Source organism: Sciurus vulgaris, assembly GCF_902686455.1.
Source record: "Sciurus vulgaris genome assembly, chromosome: 6".
Taxonomy (NCBI): domain Eukaryota; kingdom Metazoa; phylum Chordata; class Mammalia; order Rodentia; family Sciuridae; genus Sciurus; species Sciurus vulgaris.
The window spans coordinates 22,046,738-22,069,485 of NC_136466.1; the positions used below are offsets into that span (position 1 = coordinate 22,046,738).

Genomic DNA, 22,748 nt, shown 5'->3' on the forward strand with positions numbered 1-22,748 from the left:
ATGGAGATGGGGAGATGGTACCTGCAGATGTTAATCGGGATGGACTCCGATCAGTTCTAATTAGTTTCAGTTCATAGATGTTACATAAATTTGTTCTGTGTTTTTCAGAAAGTTTCTTACCCTTGTGGTTCTTTTTGTCTTAGTAACTGCAACAAGTGGGAATGGAGACTTTGGTGACTGGAGTGCCTTCAACCAAGCCCCATCAGGGCCTGTTCCTTCCAGTGGTGAGCTCTTTGGCAGTACCTCTCAGCCAGGAGTGGAACTTGTCAGTGGCTCACAACCAGCTTTAGGCCCACCTCCAGCTGCCTCAAATTCTTCAGATCTATTTGATCTCATGGGCTCATCTCAAGCAACCATGACATCTTCCCAGAGTATGAATTTCTCTTTGATGAGCACGAATACTGTAGGACTTGGTTTGCCCATGTCAAGGTCACAGGTAAGTTGTCTGCTTTCCTTGGAAATTGTGATTCAAAATCTTTGAGATACTCTAATCATAGATTAGTGTAAGACAGAAAAGATAAGCTCTGTGTGTGTGTGTGTGTGTGTGTGTGTGTGTGTGAGTGTGTGTGTGTGTGTTTCCATATTGCTTAACAGTTTGAGAAACTTGGTGTTAATCATTGTGTGAAGCTCGTAGTGCGCTCACACAAGCTGAGGTGCCTGTTCTGGCACTGGGCAATATAATTTTACATGGTCCATTGTTGATCAAATGTCATTACATTATAAAGCAGCACATGATGGGTGTGTGTGTGTGTCTGTGTATAGATACATACACACAGCTTCACACATTACAGTTGCTTTTTATTCTTTCCCCTAATACAGTCATTCAGGTTGGAGAAGGCAAGACCTTCTCACCCGTCTTACAGTCCCTGTAAAGCCAAACATGGTGTCCTGCACAGAGGAAGGAAATGCAGAATATTTATTAAATTGTAGAAAATTGGTATTTAGTTGTGTTCAAAGTTTGTTTTCAAGTTAAAGAAATGTGTGTTGTTTCACCCATGATATTAACTTGTTAAATTTCTGGTTATGTTCTTGAAAAAGTATCACTCACTGTTTGTAAACCATTGTTGCTAACGTAGAAAATCATGCTCTCAAATGGTGAAAGTTTTTCCCTGAGCCTGCTTTCCTTTATATAAATGTTACAAGGCTCTTCTTTCAGTTTTTGTTTTCATAAAGGGAAATGACTAAAATGCGAGCTTAACTCACTTTATATAGTTAAATATAAATCACCTATTACCAGCTTAGAATTTATACAAAAGCAAGGTTGTAAAATAAGTTTCTCAGTTATACCAGGAACTTGCTATTTCTGACTCAAGCTGTTGAGAATATTTGTTTATAATACTAATTTCTCATTTTAATATGTGAGAGTTTCCTCTTTTGGGTGTTAGGATGAAAGAAGAGAAGAAAGAAGCAGAAGGTTAACTGCTGCATATATCAGAAATCAGCCTTAACACATGATTTAAGCATAAAGCCAGTCTGCTTTATTTGCAGTGGTAACAGTAACTATGTTGTGTTTCTTTATGTTGGTCCATTTTTAATTATTATTCCTGTTCTTAGTTCTTTCCTTTTTTTCTGTCCTGTTCATAATTATCCTTTTTAACTACCAGGCATCTCTGCTTCTTTCTCCTGAATTTCTCCTTGCTCCTGAATTGGTCCATGTACATATCAAATTCCACTTGTGTTGCTTATTGCAGGCAGTAGAAGTGTGCACAGAGCAGGGAAATGTCAGCCATTTGAAATATAATTTGCTGTTAAACGGTTTTACCTTTTATAACTTGAGAAATCATATCCTGAATTATGTTTTGTAAGAATACATTTCCACTTATGTATTTCCTCAAAGCTAATCTCAAGTTAGTAGTTACTCTGAGCATTTGCCAGGGATGGTGGCTTGTAGGCTTTGGGTTATGGGAGAATAATTGTTAGTGCAGATATATTGTTGAGTTTTTGACCCCAGAGCTAATTAGGACATCAGAGGGACCTGTTTAGAAAGCTAATGATTCAAAGTACTGAAGACATTAACATAGAACATTTGTGGTTCTTTTTGGTTTTAGAAATTCATTATTGTGATTAACTTGCCATCTGATAATCTTTATAGAACAGATGCTTAATTTTTAGAGCATCTTTTTTATTTTTCAGCCTTTGCAAAATGTTAGCACAGTGCTGCAGAAGCCTAATCCTCTCTATAATCAGAATACAGATATGGTCCAGAAGTCAGTCAGCAAAACCCTGCCCTCTACTTGGTCTGACCCCAGTGTAAACATCAGCCTGGACAACTTACTACCTGGTATGCAGCCTTCCAAACCCCAGCAGCCATCGCTCAATACAATGATTCAGCAGCAGAGTAAGTTAAGTCCCATCAACACATTCCTCTTCTTTGTGTACTAGTAGTACCCTTTGACCTTGATACCAGGACTGCCTCATGCATTGAAATAGAAGTACTTAACGTAAACTGCAGTCAGGCATGGTTTACTGTGTATTTGCTTAAGATCTTTTTGCATGAAGCATACTGTGTCCTTCATCCTTCCTGACACATGTGTTGGCTTTGTTTTGCTTTTGGTAGGATAACATACATTGTATTGTGAGTTTGGGGGCTCTCATTAATGAAATAAAAATATTTGTCAAACTGTTGTTTTCGTGTAAATAATGATGTAGAAATAAAAATCATTTAAATTCTACAATCTACATATAATTACATATTTCTTTCCATCTTTTCTAAGCATATTTTGATTGCTTGGGATCATTTTGTCTATACTATTTTATTTCTTACTATTCTCATTTGACATTAAATTATGATTTTTTTTTTTCCTTTGTTGGATATTCTTAGGGAAAAAATTGTTCAGATCTTTTTTTTTCTTTCGCCACACTGGGCATCACACCCAGGGCCTTACACATGCCACACAAGTGCTCTACCACTGAGCCCTGTCCCCTGCCTATTCTAAGACAGGCTCTCTCCACGGTGCTCAGGCTGACCTTGGACATTTATGATCCATCAGTGTATAGTTCCTCTTGTCAGTTATTTAAATTATTTTCATCTTTTTGTTACTGTAAATAACTCCATGATTTTGCATAAATCCTTGTACTTTTTTTCCTTATAATTCCAAAAATAGAGAAACTAAATCAAGGTAATACAAACGTTTTAAACTTTTGACAGACACTGACTCTTGACAATCTGTTAGGAGACTTTAGCAGTAAGTTTTGTGGGAGTATTTTTGTGTCTGGTTTTTTCCCCACTACAAGCAGTTTCTCTGGGAAATCAGAGCAAGAGCCACTTGAATATTTGTTTAAGAGTAACCAGTGCAAATTAATTTATTTCTCTTATAAAATCACTGTGGAATTGTATGAGACCAAAAGTGTCAGATGATCAGGAAAATTGTATCTTTTTTCTGTGAATCTGCAAATTCAGTTTGGTAAAGTTCTTTTGTCTCTTTTCTTCTGATAGATATGCAACAGCCTCTGAATGTGATGACTCAAAGTTTTGGAGCTGTGAATCTCAGTTCTTCATCAAATATGCTTCCTGTCCGACCACAAACTAACCCTTTGATGGGGGGACCCGTGCCTATGAGTATGCCCAATGTGATGACTGGCACCATGGGAATGGCCCCTCTTGGAAATACTCCAATGATGAACCAGAGCATGATGGGCATGAACATGAACATAGGGATGTCAACTGCTGGGATGGGCTTGGCAGGCACAATGGGAATGGGCATGCCCAACATAGCCATGACTTCTGGAACTGTGCAACCTAAGCAAGATGCCTTTGCAAATTTCGCCAACTTTAGCAAATAAGAGATTGTAAAGAAGCAGATTGAATGAAGAATTTTTAGCTGTGCAGATAGGTGATGTTGGGATGGAAAATGATAATAAATTCCCCTTTCTTTTTATGAATTAAAGTAAACCTACATAAAGAACCAAAAAGGCTGTTTTGTAAAAGTGAAATATCTAGTGTTTCAGAAAGCCAACCAAAAGCACTTCAGTTGAGACAGTCATTTTTCCCAGTGAGGATAGACCACAAATGAGGTGACGAGACCATTGAAAGCCTTTATAAATTGAAGAGCCCACTCACTTAATATGGTAATTTGTGGAAAGATGGGAATAGGGCTGAATCTCTAATTTTATACTTTTCTTTTCCTGAGGAACTTGATTTTTCTGTCCCTGAATCGCCTTGTCATAATTGGGTCTGTTCCTTTTACTACCACTCTTGAGTCCATATATGAAATCATTAAAGTTGGATGATCAGTTTTTTATAAAAATATATATTTTTGTCCAAAAAAGGCATACATATGTGATTATGGCTAAATCAAAGGTAACTGGAATGTATATACTTTTGCTAATGTTCCAGAACACTGCTATTATACTATCCAAATTTTTATTGTTAACAAAATCTCTTTAAGCAATTGGTGATAGCTGTGGAACTTTTCTCATGTCTTCTGCTATAATTATCCTGTGCAGAACTAGGAAAAATATTTTTTTCAGGACTGCTCTATGGTTTCCTTTAAAAGAAGAAATAAAAAAGCCTTCAGTATTTTTTGTTTGTTTTTAGCAGTCATTATTTACAATTTGCAGTGATTAACTTGGCAAGGCTTTCTTCCGTGTTTATCCCTGTAGCCATCATTTAAGTCAGAAACAAAGAGAAAAATATTTATTTTTATCTTTTTTGTGTCTTTTCAAAAGATTGAAAAGGTAAAAATCCATAAAACCTTAAGTTAAATATAAATGTTAGAACTCAACAATGTTCACTTTTAGATTTTATACAGTATTTGTTTTGTTTTGGTTTTGAGTGTATATAATATGACATTAGCAATACGGTTCCAATAGAGAGGAGTTAAAATATATATTATTAAAGGAGACCTGTAGCAGTCAAAGATTTTATTGATTTAATGACAAATAAAGGAAATTAATTAAAATGTTTTTGTTTTCCTGCTGTAATTCTGCATTAAGCTCACATGAAAATCATGATTCTAGAGTTTGGAATGCAAAATTAAATGTTTCAACCTCAAGCTGGGAATATTTTTTAAAATAAATACTATAATATAGGCATCAGATTATTACCTCCCCACTTTATGTTAAAAATTTTTTTATTAAATTGATAAAACTTTGTTTCCATTGTATTCATAATGTTCTGTTATACATAACATTAAAATGTTCATTAAAATCAATGTTGAACTGCTGCTGCTTTTATTCTGTTAGACATTTGAGACCATTTGAGGAAAAAATAATTATAATTTGGGCAAAGTAATTTTTATAAATAATTTACAATTATTTAATGACTTCGCTATTCTTTCCTATCAGGCTCTACTGTTAGGAATTAAAAATGAAGCAGCAAAGATATCCTGACCTGCTCCATTCTTGCTAATGTTCCATCTACAACATTTCTAATTAGGCAGAAATTCATGTACTTCAGCTAAGTGGTAATGAAAAGTGATTCATTTGCTGAATAAGAGATGAGAGAGAGTGTAATTAGCTGACTGCGGTTTTTAATCTTTCAACAATTCAATGTGTTTAAATTAGTTTCAAAGAATAGGAGCTTTCAAGTGTTGTTACTTCAGAGCAATCAAGCCAACCTCTGGTGGCAGCATGTAGACTATCTTCACTTACATTTAAAGCTGGTAATCTTAAATAAATTTTTTCTTTAAACTGGAATATATCTTCACCTTCTCTAATATATATATATGGTTCTTAGAGGAAGTAAATTTTTTTTATCTGAACATTTGTGTTTGAAATTTTTTTTCTAATAGAATTTGTCTCTGAAGCATTTTCCAGACCCTGCCTTCCTATGTTGCATTTCTGAGGATGCAAGGGGTACTCCTCTCCTTTTTTATTGAACCTCAACTTTAGCATTTGCTGTTTTACCAATATTTATTTCAGAGCTCACTCAAAGAAATGCGTAAGAGTTGCCCTGTTGAGAGTCAGTCCAATTTGATAATTTGTCTCTGAAGGAGGATTACTAAATTGGGAGGAAAATACTCTGCCTTTAAGTCCTTTCTTTAATTACCTATTGGACTCCCTTCTGTCCACCTGACATCCCTTTCAGCCAGAGCTTTTCTGTTTGTCTGTTTTACTCTGCCTAATTGTGTGAGGGTACAGTTATGTTCTAGCAGTGTACATACAGTGACTCTACATAGCCACTCCAGATTAATTTTTACTCCCTTCTCCAGATTTTTCTCTGACGACTTCAAGAACCAGAAAATATGCATCATGTCCTTACATGGTACTTGGGCTGGATACTTCCTTTTTTGTTTAAAATAAATTGCCTAAATTATCCATAGTACTATTGATTTTGAGGTAGTCACTAACAAGTTGGGACCCATAATTTCACTTGAATCTGGAGGGAAGAGTTCATACTTCAAATATTTGTGTAAGTTCTATTAGCAGGAAAACTACCTTCTTTCAGAACTTGAAATTGTCTTGTTAATATCATGATGTCATCATGGTATATTTTCTGGCTAAGATATTAGGAAATAAAATCTGGGCACTGAACACACCCTATGTCAAATGATTTTCTGAAACTGGCTTTGTGTCACTCCTGGGTGACTGGGTATGTTGTGGAAAGAGCATGCACTTGGAAGTGACAGAAGAAGTTTCGTTTTAACTACTTTCTCTCAAATTTCTCAAGTAAATTGAGCTTGACAATTTACTTGACCTCTCTGGGCCCTGATAGGTTTTTTTCTAGAATGGACTTTTAAGTGTTGAGTGATTCAATAAAATGATGTTTGATATGTTCTGTAAAGGTTTCTCTGCCACCTATGTTTTTAAATTCATGTCAACAACTTTATATGTGCCTGTTACTGTGCTTAACACTTCACAAGAATGTCATTTAATTTACACAGTAAATTTGGCTCACATCCTGTTTTATTCCTAAGAACAGAGTTAAGAAAGCCTGAGAGATTGTTCTAGTCAGTTGATTTCTAATCGAGGATTTTGCTGTCTGGAGGAATTTAACTCCACTTATTTTTTAACTGTCAAGGAAATTGTTAATGAATTGTTTTTGACTCCCTTCTACTTAGTGCAGATGTGAGGGAGAGAACTATTAAAATGAGCTTTTGTTTATGATTGGCCACACAAATCTAGTTAGAATGTTCTCTTTTACAAGCTGTAGAAATCTCTATTAAACTATTAAAACTGTATTTCTTAGTTTTATGGAGTATTCTAATATATAAACAGTCACATGAAGACAGAAATTATGAAAGACGAGTTTATATTTACATTTTTTCCATTTGTGGTGCTTCTACCGAGTGAGCTATAGCCCCAGTCCTGTGTTTACCTTTAGCTCATTAGGACCTTAATATTTTAATGTTGGCAGGCTTGCTGGTCCGCTGTCCCTCGCTAATAGCTTCTGCTGCTCACCGGTTTCTCCAGTAGTGGGGAACCAGTTCCCAGGCCTACCTTCCTGAGATTTGGGAAGGATTTGAAGTCCTGGGCAAAAGTGGGTTTCATTTCTTTTAAATAACTTCTGAAACCTTACTTTTCATTGGGTTTTTCTTAATTGAACATCTTGGGTTTGTGTTCATTAAGTGCTTCAAGCACACTTTTTTTTTCAATTTTATAATGATACGGGAATGTCATTTGTTCTCATGACCCCCTTTATAGCCCTTCAAAACGATCCCAAAGAGCTTTTGTTTATATGGGTTATATCTATCAATATTTACTGCATTTGAAATAAAAACTGAGAAGCTTTAAAAATATACATTGGTTTTATAACAGACTCATTACATGTTAATATAAGTTGCAATTTTAGTGTATAGTTTCGGTTTTCAGTGGACCTTTTATTTATTTATATGTGGTGCTGAGAATTGAACCCAGGGCCTTACATAGGCCAGGCAGGTGCTCTACCACTGAGCCACAGCTCCAGCCCCAAAAAGTTGCAATTTTATAAACTATATTTTCTAAAATAAAAACTTGTGAGAAGAGCAGTGCTGCTTCACGTGTTCACACATCTCTGTGGCACCTGGTTTAATAGAATACAGCTGGGTCCTCATCTGTTTCTGCAACCTGCTGTGATAGGCTGGTTTGGCGGAAGCATCGCACATGAAGTGTCTGGTCTCTGGGTTTGGTGGTTTGAAAGTGGAGGAACCTGTAGCTCCTTAGAAGATGTCTTGGCCCTTCATGGTCCTCAGACTGTACACTGCAAAATCCCACTAGAGAATTACAAGAGTATTTCCTAGTGCACAAATATCCATTTGCTTGGTTTATAATGAATGTGATTTGCTTAAAGGGCAAAGAATTTTGTTTTGCTTCTCACTGACCATCAGTAAAATACCTGTCACATGAGATGGCTCACCGGGTACCGAATACTATGTGACCCCATAGTTTTTGCTCAGTTTTGAGATTATTTCTTCCGATGCACATTGCATATCTACTAGTCTTTATAATTATTTTTCAGAGAAGCATCAACTAAAAGACTAGATGTTGAATTGTGAGTGAGTTGTAGACTTTGTGAATCTCTCCTTATATCCTGGAGAATAAAAGGTGTCAGCCTGAAGACCTCTGACTTATTTGCAAAGGGGCCTGGCAACCCTTTGTACTTTGGCAACACCTCACAGATAAGGATGGCCCTGGAGAAATAGTGTATCCATGTGCATAATTTCCTTACACTTTGTTGATAAATTTAATCCTCGCCATGACAGGAATAATCCAGCAAAGCTTCCATCCAGTTCACAAAGGGGCAATACCAAAGACTGCTGAGCACTTTGTGTACCTCACTCACCCCATTCTGGTGTCATGAAACAGTTACCTACTTGTGATAGAGAACTGGAGAGACAGAAGCAGCACGAAATTTGGGAAAGGTGATTGTGTAGGGTCCCCAAAATGGAGGCTGTTGATTTTCAGTGACTGATCAGGGTCCACGGTCGGCCATCAGTTAGTACATTTGGCCTGGGTTTTACCACAGAAAGAGGAAGAGAATCTCAGGCAGAATTCCTCATCTCAGAGCTTTGATTGGAAACTAGTATATAGTTGCAGAATTAATTTTTGTTAAACAATGAAGTGGTGATCATGTGACCTTTGGTGTCTTGATAATTTAAGTATTTTTTTAAATGCAATTAAAATATAAATAGTGGACTAGTTTCTGATGCTCACAAATTAATACCAAAAAAGAATCATGGTGGTTCCATGATGTAGAAAGCCCAGACCTTCCCAAACAGGAAATGAGATCGCAGTATTGTAACAGCCACCAAATCACTACTCATGTTTCTTTGTTGTGTTTATGATGTGTCTACTGCCTGCACTAGCTCGACTCATGTGCTCTGGTGACTGAGAAGGAGACTCAGAGCGCATGGAAGTGTGGGCAGGTGAGCAGCGTTAATGAAGCCCAGCATCAAGGTGCTGTTGGAAAGAACGGGAGAAGGAAGGATTTAGATAGGGTGATTGGGGAAGGCCTCTCTGAGAAGGGATGAAGGAGAAGGAGGAGGCGGTTGTGCTAAGCCAGAGGAAGAGTTGTCCTGCCACAGATAACTATGGCACGTGAAGACGCCAAGTGGAGAAAGAACTGCCAGTTTGGTGGGTGTTGTCAGTAAATGGAACCAAAACAAATCAGCAGTGCTTTTTCTTCAGCAGAGGAGTCAGTCAGGCCTTGCAGGGGCTCACTTTCTGGGTAGAAAATGGCCACCGGTTACAGGAGGCTTCTGGATTTTTACAGGTTATGCTGAGAGGTGACTTAATCAATGGAGACTTCAACAGAACGTGTCAGTTTGGGCAATCAAGAAAACGTTTATAAAAAAGTCGAAACTTGGTTTTGCTGGGGAAGGATGGAGGGTCCCAGTGCTTACCTTTTTTCCTCCAGGCGTCATTGTATTGTAAAGGATCAATGTTTATCCAGGAACTGCCATTTCAGGATTGATGTGTGCTCCTTCCCAGGATTGTCTTGTCACTGGGAGAGGATTATTGGGGAAGGACCGATGTTTTGCCGCCTTCTTCCCTCCCTCCCCCGGGTCACACTGTCTTGGGTTATCATTTTCCATATTCTTCAGGTGTGAGTGGAGCTTCACATTCGGGAGCAGAGTGGGGGGCGATAGGCAAGCACATACTGACAACTGGTGTGGAAGGTGCTAGGTCATTACTTCACTCTCCTCAGATGCCTAAGGACGGTGCCACCACAAGCAGAATCTTCAGAAGGCCACAGGCCACTTGAGCCTTCTTTGCTATGGTTACCACAGGGTTCACTTTGCTTGGACTTTAAGAAATTCAGTGGATACTAGGCTATTTACTGTCAAACCTCAAATGCATTAATAGTTTACATGTGGAAAGTGTGGATTATTTGTGCGTAAGGGGCCATTTATAAAAGTAAGTTGAATATATCCAGTAATGATAGCTTGCATTGTCTATTAAAGTTTACTGAGTGAATTCACGCTCATTTCTTTCCAGATTTGCACAACAGCCCTAAATTAAGAAAGTAAGACAGTTACTATCCCCTTGTTAAAGGTGAAGAGACTGAAGTTGGAAGAGACCAAGGTAGTTAGGGAAGTCACAGCTCCTAGGACACATTCAGTCCTCCTTGGAACTCAAATTCAGTTTCATTCCACTATCCCTCATTACCCTCTGTAAATCAGACCTTTGAATTTAAAGATTGTACACAGCATAGAGATTCAGCTTTTTCTTGCATATCTCTGAGCTCAACCATTTTGTCCCCAAACTCCATGTAATGCTCCAAACACAGTAGATAGCTAATAAATGGTTGTGAACCAATGTTTTTTAAGTAAGTGCTGAAATGTTTATGTAATCTGTTTGCATTTTCTAAAGGTCAGCAACAGGAGATGAGCCACAGAGCAAATAAAAACTGATCTCTTCTGAAGTTAGACCTTTTGTTTATTTTGTAGAAATGGTGATATAACTTAGCATGAGACATTAGCCAAATCTCAAAGCAGAAGAATCCAGCAGATTCAGAGTAGTATAAGACAAAGGTACTCCAAGGATCAAAAGATGTGTCCAGAGTAATCCAGCTGGAGCTGATTGCTTGATTATGGGACCCATTTCAAAATGTGCATACATTGTTTTCTAAAGGGTGTGTGTTCTTGGCAATTTTTTATTTGCTTCTATGATTCTTGCACTTGAGAGAGAATTGAGATGCCCAGCTTCTAAATAAAACTAAAAATGGAGTTTCTAGCTTTCAGGTGTTCTTAAGGGAGTATTCAAATTGACATCTTTAAAATAGGGCTTTAAAATTCAGAAATACATAGCAATTTGAAAAAACTACTTTTATTGCCAGTAGTTGTTCTAATTTTTGTGGGGATGGGGAGGATATTTTCACCTTGTTTTTTTGTTCGTTGCTTGGTGATGCTGGGGATTGAACCCAGGTCATTAGCACATGCTAATAGGTAGGCACTCTATCACTGAGTTACAGTCTCAGACCAGAAATGTTATCTTTAATGAAAGCTGTAAGTTTTGAGGCATAAGTTACACAAAAAACCATTTTTCCAAGTCCTCTTTTATAGGAAAGTAATAAAACTAGATAAAAGATAAAGTACTAAAGTACTTTAATTTGAACTAATTTACTATGTTTATCAGTGTTGTCCTTTCAATGTAATTCCTACAATAAGCCATGAAAGGATATTATAGCTGAAAAACTTGTCCGTTAAGAACTTTTCATATACCTTTAATTCCTCCGGTGAGGAAGTGTGGATATGTGTGCCTGTACACATACAGTATCTCTGTATATTATAAAGGTTGGTTCTTAAATACTGTCTCTTCACCAAATTTTTTAGTTGTCTCAAGAGTTCTCAGATTTGAATGATAAAAAGGGTGCCATAAGGTACCGCTTTAGTAATTAACTGGTTCTTTAATAAGGCCTCAATTACTTTGTTTCATGAAAAGAAAAAAAAAAATATGTTCCAAGACAGAGTTACATTCGACATCTGGGAACCTCCTAACAGCTGGCTACCTAATGAATATGCATCTGCTTAAGAGGCTGTAGACCATTAATAAACCAATAGATGTAAAGCAGAAGCAATCTTTGTCAGCCTCAAATGAGATTGGATGCAATGTGCTGTGAAGTGTCACTGTCACATTGAATTGAGTTTGGGAGGTTAACAGTCAACCCTTAGCTACTCATGTCTTTGTGTATCCACACTCGTACTGACACTTCCCAAAATGGCGGCCTCATTCCCAGGCGCCACTTTTTTTCTTTTTTCTCCTTGAGTGCTGGAGTTAAGGTTTGCAAGGTGGTGCTTCAAAAATGTCTTCCACTCCTTTTCACTAAGCCATGTGTTCTCCAAGGGTCTTTAAAACAAAGGACCCATCTCCAGATGGGAAAGGAAATATCAGGATCAAATTGGAGAAACACCGACTCCCAGTGAAAGGGTAAATGCTACAAATGAAACTTCTGCACTCTGCAGGTAACTTGGCACCATCATTTGTTGGGTCCTTCCAAGGGAGGGAGCCTCTCCCTCCCCACGCAGGCAGGTACTTGGGTGTTGATCATCTTTCTACAAGGGACTCTAGAGTAAGTGGTCTCCATCCAACAATGGTGTGATTAGGGCCCACTGCCCCTGTTTCTTGGGTGAGCTGTCCTGAGGGACACTCAGAGAAGCCTTGTTTGTGTTTGCATCTTCTGTGAAGGGAGTTGGGACTAAGAAGAAACTACACTGTCACAACCAAACATGCAACCATGACTCTTGTCATCTCAGTGCTCAGACAGATTTTGGGAGAATATTAAGGGTAAGTAGGAAGACTAGAAGTTTAAGTCTCAGGGGTTCTTTCAACTACCTTCCATATTTCATTTGACTTCATTTTTAAAATTATGATAAAATACACATGTTGTATTTTAGGTGTAAAATGTAAGGAGCGTGTATAAATATTGTAAGAATGCTAAAGAAGTCACTGGGCCATTTCTAAGTGTGCAGTCAGTGGCATGACCACATTCACGTTGTGCAAACGCCACTGCCGTCCATCTCCACGACCTTCCATCTTGCCAAGTTCTGATCCCATCAACCACTGACTCCCCGTGGGCCCCTCTCCAGTCTTGGTGACTGGTGACCACCTTCAGCATTCTGTCTGTATAAATTTAACTACTCTCTAAGTACCTCATATAAGTGGGTTCCTGAAGCATTTGTCCTTTGGTGCCTGGTTTATGTCACTTAACATGATATCCTCAAGTTTCTTCCATGCTATTTCATGTTTCAGGATTTCATTCCTTTCTAAAATGTACTTGTTCTGTTTTTTAGGATTTTCATTCTTTTTTTTTTTTTTCTTTTGGTACCAGGAATTGAACCTATGGGCACTTAATCACTGAGCCATATCCCCAGCCATTTTTTATTTTTATTTTGAGTCGGGGTTTCGCTAAGTTACTTAGGGCCTCCATAAGTTGCTGAGGCTGGCTTTGAACTTGGGATCCTCCTGCCCCAGCCTCCCAAGCTGCTGGGATTACAGGCCTGTGCCAATGCACCTGGCACAATTTCATTCTTTTTAACACTGCATATTCCACTGTATGTATATATCACATTTTATGCATCCACTCATTCACTGATGGACACATGGGTGGTTTCCACCTTTTGATCATTGTAATAATGCTGCTGTAAACATGGGTGTAAAGATACTCGTTCAAGTCCCTGCTTTCAATTCTTTTACGTATATCCCTGGACGTGGAATTTCTGGGCCTGGTGCAGTGGTGCAAACCTACATACCACCCAGTGACTTGGGAGACTGAGGCAGGAGAATCCCAAGTTCAAGGCCAACCTCAGCCACTCAGACTCTCAACAGTTTAGAGAGACCCAATCTCAAAATAAAAAATAAAATAGTCTGGTGATGTAGTTCAGTGATAATCCCTAGTACCCCCCCAAAAAAAAGGAACTGAATCATATGCTAATTCTGTTTAATTTAATTTTTGTTTTTTACATAGGGTCTTGAACTCATGTGCTGTCTCACCCTCCCAAGCAGCTGACAGGTTTACTTTTTGAAGAACTCTCCTTTGGCTCATTTTGGGTTTCCATTCTTCTTATCTTGACAGAGAGCCCTTGATCAGATTCCATTTTCTCCTTGGCCTTTTCCAGGGGCAAGTCCAGTAAAACCTTAGACTTTATCTTTCTTTCCCATCTCATGGCTTGAAGAGCCATACCAGGGCAATAAATAAAAACCATGGGGAGACTGGAATGTGGCTCAGCAAGAGAGCACTTTGCCAGGCACACACAAGGTCCTGGGTTTGGACCCCAGTGCCACAAAAAGCAGGGAGTGGGGATCAAGAGGTGTTCCTTCACAACAGAAGGGAGGTAAGGATTCTGTCACAACCTGATGATTACAGGGGCATTGAAAGAAACCATGTTGTCAAATACAAATGTGAAAAGCACTGAGCTCCCTGTTGTGTGGGTGGCTCCTCCGTTAAATAAAATCACCTTGACCCCCTGCACAGAATCATTACCTTCCGCACGGGGATGTGCGATGATCCATTTCCCCACCATCATGGCCACCTTATATGTCATGTTACAGACAGAAGGCCAAGCATCAAAAGACCTAAAATGATGGCTTGGCTCTGACTATGGAAGTGTTTTTTGTAGGAAAGGGCAGCTTGAATCGTTGTCATAAACATAACAATATTCTGAACAACAAGCCAACAGGAAATCCTGTGTTTGGGGGTGCAATAATAGTCTCTAGCCCTGAGCAGGTTGAAGGGCATTTCTATGAAGGAATTCCAGTGCCAGACTCAAGCTCCTGTCGTTTCAATACAAGCGTGATGAAAAACCAAGCTAGGCGCGGTGGCACACGCCTGTGATCCCAGACACGCGAGAGGCTGAAGCAGGAGGATGGCGAGGTCAAGGCCAGCCTCAGCAACTTGAAGAGACCTTGTCTCAAAGAAGGCTGGGGCGTAGTAAGGTGGCAGAGCACCCTGGGTTCAACCTGCTACCAAAAAGGAGGGAGGGAGGGAGGGAGGGAGGGAGGGAGGGAGGAAGGAAGGAAGGAAGGAAGGAAGGAAGGAAGGAAGGAAGGAAGGAAGGAAGGAAGGAAGGAAGGAAGGAAGGAAGGAAGGAAGGAAGGAAGGAAGGAAGGAAGGAAGGGCAAGTGAGCTAAATGTTCTTTATTAAAACAAAAGACAACTTGTAAAATTGTGATCTTCTTCTCCACCCCTTGTAACAGATTTGCAAGACAACTCCCTTTTATCATTTAATTCTTTTTCTTTTTCTTGCCCTCATAACATTCCACAACTTTCTGAGGTGGACCAAAGGTTTAGTGGTTCCAGTGAGGAGCATGATCTGAGACCTTGGTGCTCTTCTCTGTCGAAGTTGTATGTCACATTCTGAGATCTCTAAAGTCCTGGCCTTCCTTTTGCCCAGCTGCCCTTCGAGCTCAGAAGGACTTCTCGAAGACAGCGTACAGTGGCCTCCTCGCTGGTTTCCATGTTTCTAGTTTCTTCTTCATTCCCAGAGTCTTGTTCACCTCCCCACTGCTCAAACTCGATCCATGACCCCTTCACTGGATCAAGCCCAGGCTCTCAAGGCCATCTCACCACACCTGCCTTTCTAGACTGGCTCTCTGCTCCTCTAATTTGCACCAACCGAGGAAACCACTTCTTGCTCTTGGCATATTTGGTGCCTGGATCTCCCCTGGCACTGCCTGCCTATCCTGGTACCAACTTCCAGGAGGACTTCACCTGGACTCAGGTCCCTGCACTCAAGTACCCATCCTTCTCTGTGAAAACTGAGTAAGTGTCCTCTCTTCCCTGCATCTCTTGGACAATTATATTAATAATAACCATACGGTAGGCACTCATCTGGGACAGCTCTTGCTCTGGATGGGAAATGGTTACAGCAACATTATAACTGTGGTTACATTGACCTCTGTTGTCAGATGTGTGTCAGGCCCGTGCCAAGAGGCTTACATATGTTATCACAATAACCTTGGGGCTGGTATCTCAGAGACGTCACAACTTCTGCGGGGGGTTGATTGTGGAAGCAGGAATATGGCAGATAAAATTGCCCTTGAAAAATCCCTTAAATTGTATGTGGTTGTGTGTTCCTAATCCTAAGCAACAATGTATGCATACAAATGTACACAATCATGTAAAATATAAAATAAAGTGGGCCTAAATGGAGTGTCATTTTATGGCACTGAGACTTTAAACACGGAGACACACTCAAAGGTCCCATTATGAGAGACAAAGGAGTCTATCTAGCTAGGCAACAGCAGACTTGGGCCTTCCATCGTCCCCGCCAGGCCATATGCGCATGGCAAAGGGTCTGCAGAAGAGCCTCGACTCATTCAACTGCTCCTGAAATAATGCGTGAACCCACACCTCAGGTCTCATTGACAGATCAGGCACCGACTGGTGCTCAGTGGTACAAAAGAAAATGGCAGCCCAAGGCCCTGGCAGCTCAAAGGTCACACCAGGTCCACCCAACTCCAAAGCTCCTACTTTGGGCCACCTGCTGAAGGTCCCACCTTTCTAGGTGTGGAGAAATGGCCACCTGACATTTGGTTGCCTCACAGTATGGTTCAGCTCCCCATGTTTTCTCCAAGACCATGCCATCATGGAAGCTCAGGCCCGTGGACTCTGTCTGTACTCGACCGCCACAGTTACTCAGTACGTATCTGCTGTGTAGCTTCACGCCTGTCTAGGATTACACACATTGTTCTTCTGCCATACAGCATAGGCTTATCCTTTAAAAATAAACATGCACACAGAACACCTCCCTTCTGCCCACCATGTTTCAGCTACTAAATAGGAAATGTGTTAACCTGTTTCCAGAAAGAGAAACTAAAGTCCTATGACTTTGTCGATAGACCTAGCAAAACAAACTTAGACTAAATATTTCCTGAGAGATAAAAGTAAATTCTCAAACATTTAGCACCACTGATACCCAATGAGATCATTTTTCTGAAAACAAATCTATGATATTGAAAGTGAGACCTGTGCACAATGAGCATGGAATATTCATTTGTATTTATTTTATTCAAAACATAGGAAAACATATGACTCATGATCAATATGCAGCCTGACGATAATACAAGAATCTGTTTTCACATTCGGTGGTAGTACACTAAAAGTTAGTTTTCACATAATCCTACCAAAAAGGCGAGATTACTATCAGGTGTGAGAAAGGAGTTGCTAAGACCCTGGACAGCCACTGCGGGCTGAGAATAACATGGACTTTGCATTGATCAGATCAGTGGATGGGCAGGGGAACTGAGGTCCCCCATCACGCAGAATGTCAATCAGTGGCAGAGTGAGGTTGGATCGGGGAACCCTGGCAGAGTGCTGAGCCATTAATTTTATAGCCTCCAAATAGAAAAGGAAAACATGTGACAGAACTGAGGATGTAACCTGTTGTTTGATTACAGGCAGTGACAGCCAGTAAAACCTATCCAAGAAAGCTCTGGCAAATAACAGTGTCTGGTTTTTCAATAGCTGAAGGCAATATTTCCCAACATGTAATGTTTTGGTTTTGCTCTTGCTGGTTTTGGTATTGTCTCATGAGCTTTGGTAATACATAAATATTTTTAAATGTATAATTATGCCCTTAACTCGCTGATTGCTTTCTATTTATGGCAAGCGAGGCTGGCATTTCATTTATTGCGGTGATAGAAAAGACCATTTTAGAATGTATTCATTTGCATAACTAGGAGAAGAACATTTAAAGAAAATTCTTTCTAAACTAACAATAGCATGATAGTCTGACACAGCAAAACTTGTGATGGTCATATGAGCAGGCAGAACGTTGGGACACCTGGAGTGTGACGGGACTGCATGTCCCTTGGCAAGCTCGGACCAGGGTGCCACGCGAAAGTTCTGGAGCAGGTCAAAGATCAGACTTTTTTGTTTATTACATTTTCCATCCAGATTCTTATGCAAGAAATGTCCCCAATGCTCTCAAGGTGCTCCCAGGGGCAGATCTACTGCCCCCACAGGGACACATGTCTGTAGGAGGCCATGTTTCTGTCAGTTACCTCCATGGTTCAGGACAGCGACCTTCTAGGTAGGTTCACATCAGCCCTGGGGAGAAGGCCATGGGCACAAAGAGCATGGAATATTCATTTGTATTTATTTTATTCAAAACATAGGAAAACATATGACTCATGATTAATATGCAACCTGATGATAATACAAGAATCTGTTTTCACATTCAGTGGTGGTACACTAAAAGCTAGTCTACAGATAATTCTACCAAAAAGGTGAGATTACTACCAGGTGTGAGAAAGGAGTTGCTAGGACCCTGGACAGTCACTGTGGGTGTGTGTGGGCTGTTTGCTCTGGCACACCGGCTCTCTCTCACCTCTATGCTGGAGGTAGGACAAAGGACCCCAAAGAGTCGATTCTTGGGTATACAATGTGTGTCCAGAGGGTTACCTGCTGTGTTAGTAAGCTTTTCAGGTGTGACCAGAATACCTGACAAGAACAATTTAGAGGAGGAAAAGTTTATTTTGGTTCATGGTTTCTAAGGTCCCTGAATGACTGACTCTATTGTTCTGGGCCTGAGATGAGGCAGAACATCATGGCAGAAGCACATGGTAGAGGAAAACTCATAGAAACAGGGGAACAGAGAGGGAGAGGCTGGAAGAAAGCAGGGACAGACAGAGTCCTGAAGGTCACAGCCCCGGTGACCTACCTCCTCCAGCAGGCTCTACCTGCCTACAGTTACCGCTTCCCAGTAGTCCACATTATGAATCCATCAAATTGATTAATCCACTGATAGGGTCAGAGCCCACATGATATGATCATTTCACCCCTGATATAGTTGTACTGCCCTTCACATGAGCTGTTGGGGAACATTACAAATCCAAACCATAGTACCCTCTTATCTGAAGGCTCACAGTCTTAAAAAAAATAAAAATAATCCTTTGAAGATCTTGAAACTCAATCACCTGACTCAGTTCCAAATTTAAAAAGAAAAGAAGACCCCAACCACAAATGGCGTATCCCCAGATTGTCTTAGCCATCATCTAGAACTCAGAATTAATTTTTCCATAAAAATGGTTTACAGTACTGTGTTTTCTTAGGACCTATTTAACACTTAATGTGACAGACATGGATGTTTGCAATGACACTTTACAGACTGTAATGTCATTACAATGCCAGTGATCAAATAGAACCAAAACTGAGTAAGAATAGTTCATTTTGAAAGGTGGTACTTAGAGAAAGCCATGATAATGAGCGTAGAGACTTGTGGTGACTTGGAAAGGGCCTTCTGGTCTCCTTAGAGGACTTGAAAAATACACAGAACTTTCTCTTGTTCAAGGTCACTGCCAAGCTCACAGCTCTTCTCATAGTAATACTAGAACATGGCTAGTACACTCTTTTCACTTAGATTCATAATAGGACCCATTTGGGGTTGGTGGAAAGAAAGAACGGCTAGTCATTTATATCTGATGGAACTTCTTCACCCACATACTTATTTCTGAGTATCAAGTTTGCAAATATCTAACCTGTTCTTGTCTCCTTTGAAAGGAATTTTCTTGCATCTCTGAGAGATAATTCAGCTCCTGCTGGAAATTGGGTCTATACCAGTTCCAGTGGGTATTAAAAAGTTTCAATATTCCAGATAAAGGGCCCAGGAAGGGAATGTGCTGGAAGGCTATTTCATCACAGTTAAGAGATTATGGGGTTCCTTTCTGATGTTTCCCTTGGGGACTCAGGCAGCATGACATTTTTTTCCTGTGTTTTAAAGCAGCACCCACATCAGATTTATTGTTTGGGCCAGGCTGTGCTTTCCAAAGAACTTAGCATCCATGGGACAGTGTGGGAATTTATGAATATTTTAAAGTTCCATCAACACATCATGAAGGTGCTAAAACAGATTGGAAATACATAAAACATAGCTGTAACCATTTCCAGAGCATGACAGTGGCAGGAAAGAAGAAAGGGATGAAAAACAGCTTCATCTGCAAGTTTTTCACCTCCCAGGACATGCTGTAACAACAGAATTCATGCACGTTCAGAGAGTGATTGCAAACAAGCGCGCATGCCGGCAAAACACCGGCAATGGCAACATAACAATGCAACCTACGATTTTCCTTCAGCACTTCTCCAACCTACCATTCACAGTCCCCCAGCTTCCCTGTGTCTCTGAGCTGCCTTCCCCATTCACCTCTGCTCACTTTTAATTTTGTTATTATTAATTATTAATTAGATTATAAATCCCGAGGATTGACCAGAGGTGCTCTACCACTGAGCTACATCCCCAGTCCTTTTTAAATTTCATTTTGACACAGAGTTTCCCTAAATGGCCCAGGCTGGTCTTGATCTTTGGATCCTCCTGCCTCAGCCTCCTCCGGGGTTGCTGGGTGTAAGGAGTGCACAATGGCACCTGGCTGCTGCGTTTTGAAAATGGCGTTTGCATGGTCCGAACTTCTCATTTACATTTTCCCCCTTGTGGATTGTCTGTCTCCCCACGGGAGCAAGGAACTTGGTGGTCCTTTTTACCCCAGTGTCACCAATATCTAGAACAGGGCATGGTCCTAGTGCTTAGTAAATCAAGGTGGACAGAATAAATGGCCTGAAATACAGAAACAAAGGGGCGGGGGCAGTGGAAGAAGGTAGACTTACAGAATGTAGATGGGAGGAACTCTAGGGAGAGTTATTCAGTGGAATCTGAGATTGGTGAGGATATTCAAGGCGATAATGTCTGCTAAAAAGATATTAAACAATCAATAGAGGTGGTCAATACGGTTTTATTTTTATATTACTGTTAGCCACAAAAAAGACCTGGCCTATGGAAGTTGGTAGTGCTCTTTCTCAGCCCAGCCAAAGGAGGATTTGGTTCCTCTTACCTGGCTCTGACCCTAGAAATAAACTTCTACTCCAAGTCTGAGGGCCGCCAGGGCCCAGCCCCACCCAGAGTCACGGCCAAACACCTGTGTGCGTGCGCCCTGCCGGCTAGCGCTGCGTGCGCAGGCTCCTTGGAGAATATTGGGTGAGAAATCCCTACAGGACGGTGCTCAGCTTCCTTTGTTCACATTGTTTGCTTTGAAGACCTTCACACGGCTCTGAGAAATCAATAAGCAGCCTGCCGCTGACCCAGACGCATCTCCTTCTGATTCTCCTCTGGGAGATCCAGCTCACTTCAACGCGCTGCTAAGTAGTGAAGTGCCGGCTCCGTCTGCAAATTAAGGCCCTTGTAAGTAATCAAGGAACACCCAGCCTAGCTTGCCAAGGGTTTTCCATCCAGCCTGTCATTAGATGAAACACAAGTCCACATTCCAGGTTTGCGTAATGAATAAGCCTCAAGTTAGGTTTGCCGTGATAGGGTTATCAGTCATTGCACAAATTAATTATTTAGGAAAGCCCTTTCTGCAGTGGGGTTTCATTTAAGTTTTGCCCCTTGATGTACGTATATAAAAATGACTAATCCGTCGGACACTGCTATTGTGCTTGTGCATCTATCACTATCGGGCCTTTTTTCATAATTGGTTTATTAATTATAGCATCTTAATGATCTGTTTAAAATAAATAAACCATTTGCACCATTTCAAAGGTATTTTGTGAGGCTCAGCTGATATTAAAATAGCACCAGCCTTATGTGCTTTTTCAGCAAGTGACCTAATTAGTTAATAAAGTAATTGAATATTAAAAAGGATGTTGCAAGTGATTAAAATTTAAGAGCCTTCAGAATGTTATTAAAGCTATAAATCATACATCACTGTTTTAATTTGCATAGCTACAGAATTACTAATGGTCCCACATGTACACGGGGCTTGGCAATTAGTCCTTTAACAAAATGTGGGTGATGTTGAGGTTCCAAATTCTTTCAACCTCTTTTGATAGCTACATAAAAACTTGCTTTTGCCAAATTAAATATCTAACTGTGGAAAACTCTGCTTGCTGTGTTTGACAGGTATATATATTTCTCCATCCAACAAATATTTATGAAAACCTACTAAGTCCAGGTACTGGGCTCGGGTATAATGGTGAGCAAAACAGACGCAGTTTGAATGGAGGTTGTGTTCTGGAGCTGGACTCTAGTTACAGAGAACCCAGATTCACGTATAAAGGTGACAAGGAGTTATGAAGGAAAAGTATAAGAGGCTTTGAGAGAATTTTGCTGGCAAATGTGATCTTGTCTGCTGGAATAGGGACAGGACACTAACCTCTAGGAGAAGGGACTGGACTCCAGCCGCTGATCTGTGAAGTCCGGCTCAGGCAGGAAACATTGTGAATCTGCTGAAAGTGTTGGGTGCTTACTTGAGAGACATCACACCTTCCTGCCTGTGAGAATCCCAGTTCTGTTGTGCTACAGGGCTAGTACTAAGCTCAGGGGTTGTAGACCCAGGCCTAGGGATAAAGGACAAAGCATGTAAATCAACTACTGCAATCCCATTTCCCTTTGCCTGTGATTGGTTCAAGGGACATGTGTTCTGAGGAACTCTAGGAGGCTTTCTGGAAGAATTATCCTCCCTGATAAAATAAGATATACAAGGAAAACACCCCTCTTCTCCAAGCCTTTGGATGTCATTGTGAGTAGAAATGATGATGGAGCTGTAGCAGCCATATTGACACCATGAGGGGAAGACAAAATAAGCAAAGAAATCACACACACACACACACACACACACACACACACACACACCCTAAAACCATGCTTGGTTGCTGAACCAAGCATGGAAACTTTGAATGTCTGAATATATGAAATCAGTTTCATGTAGTGCTTGCAACTCGGTTACTTGAAGCCTAAAGCATTTTTATTGAACCAGATAGGTTAAAAATGAAGATACCAGAGACTTAAAGACAAATTAAGAGGCTAATATAATTGTCTAGCGAATAGTGATAAAATGCTAAATTATGGTGACAACGAACAGGAGGAATAACAAGTGAGGACAAGTGCAGAGTTGAGGTATTG

General features: G+C 40.2%; 1 protein-coding gene across 2 annotated transcripts in view; it reads left to right on the top strand.

Annotated features, from left to right (window-relative positions):
- The window catches only part of CLINT1 (clathrin interactor 1), a 65,404-nt gene extending 60,239 nt beyond the window's left edge, over positions 1–5,165 (top strand). Inside the window, exons 10-12 of one of the 2 annotated variants that reach the window (XM_079145955.1) lie at positions 144–436; positions 2,134–2,338; positions 3,437–5,165. In XM_079145955.1, coding sequence (XP_079002081.1) covers positions 144–436; positions 2,134–2,338; positions 3,437–3,783 — 845 coding nt within the window. In that variant the 3' untranslated portion in view covers positions 3,784–5,165. The remainder of the gene's footprint in view (positions 1–143; positions 437–2,133; positions 2,339–3,436) is intronic. The other variant, XM_079145956.1, reaches the window with a different exon arrangement.
- The last annotated feature ends 17,583 nt before the right edge of the window (positions 5,166–22,748 follow it).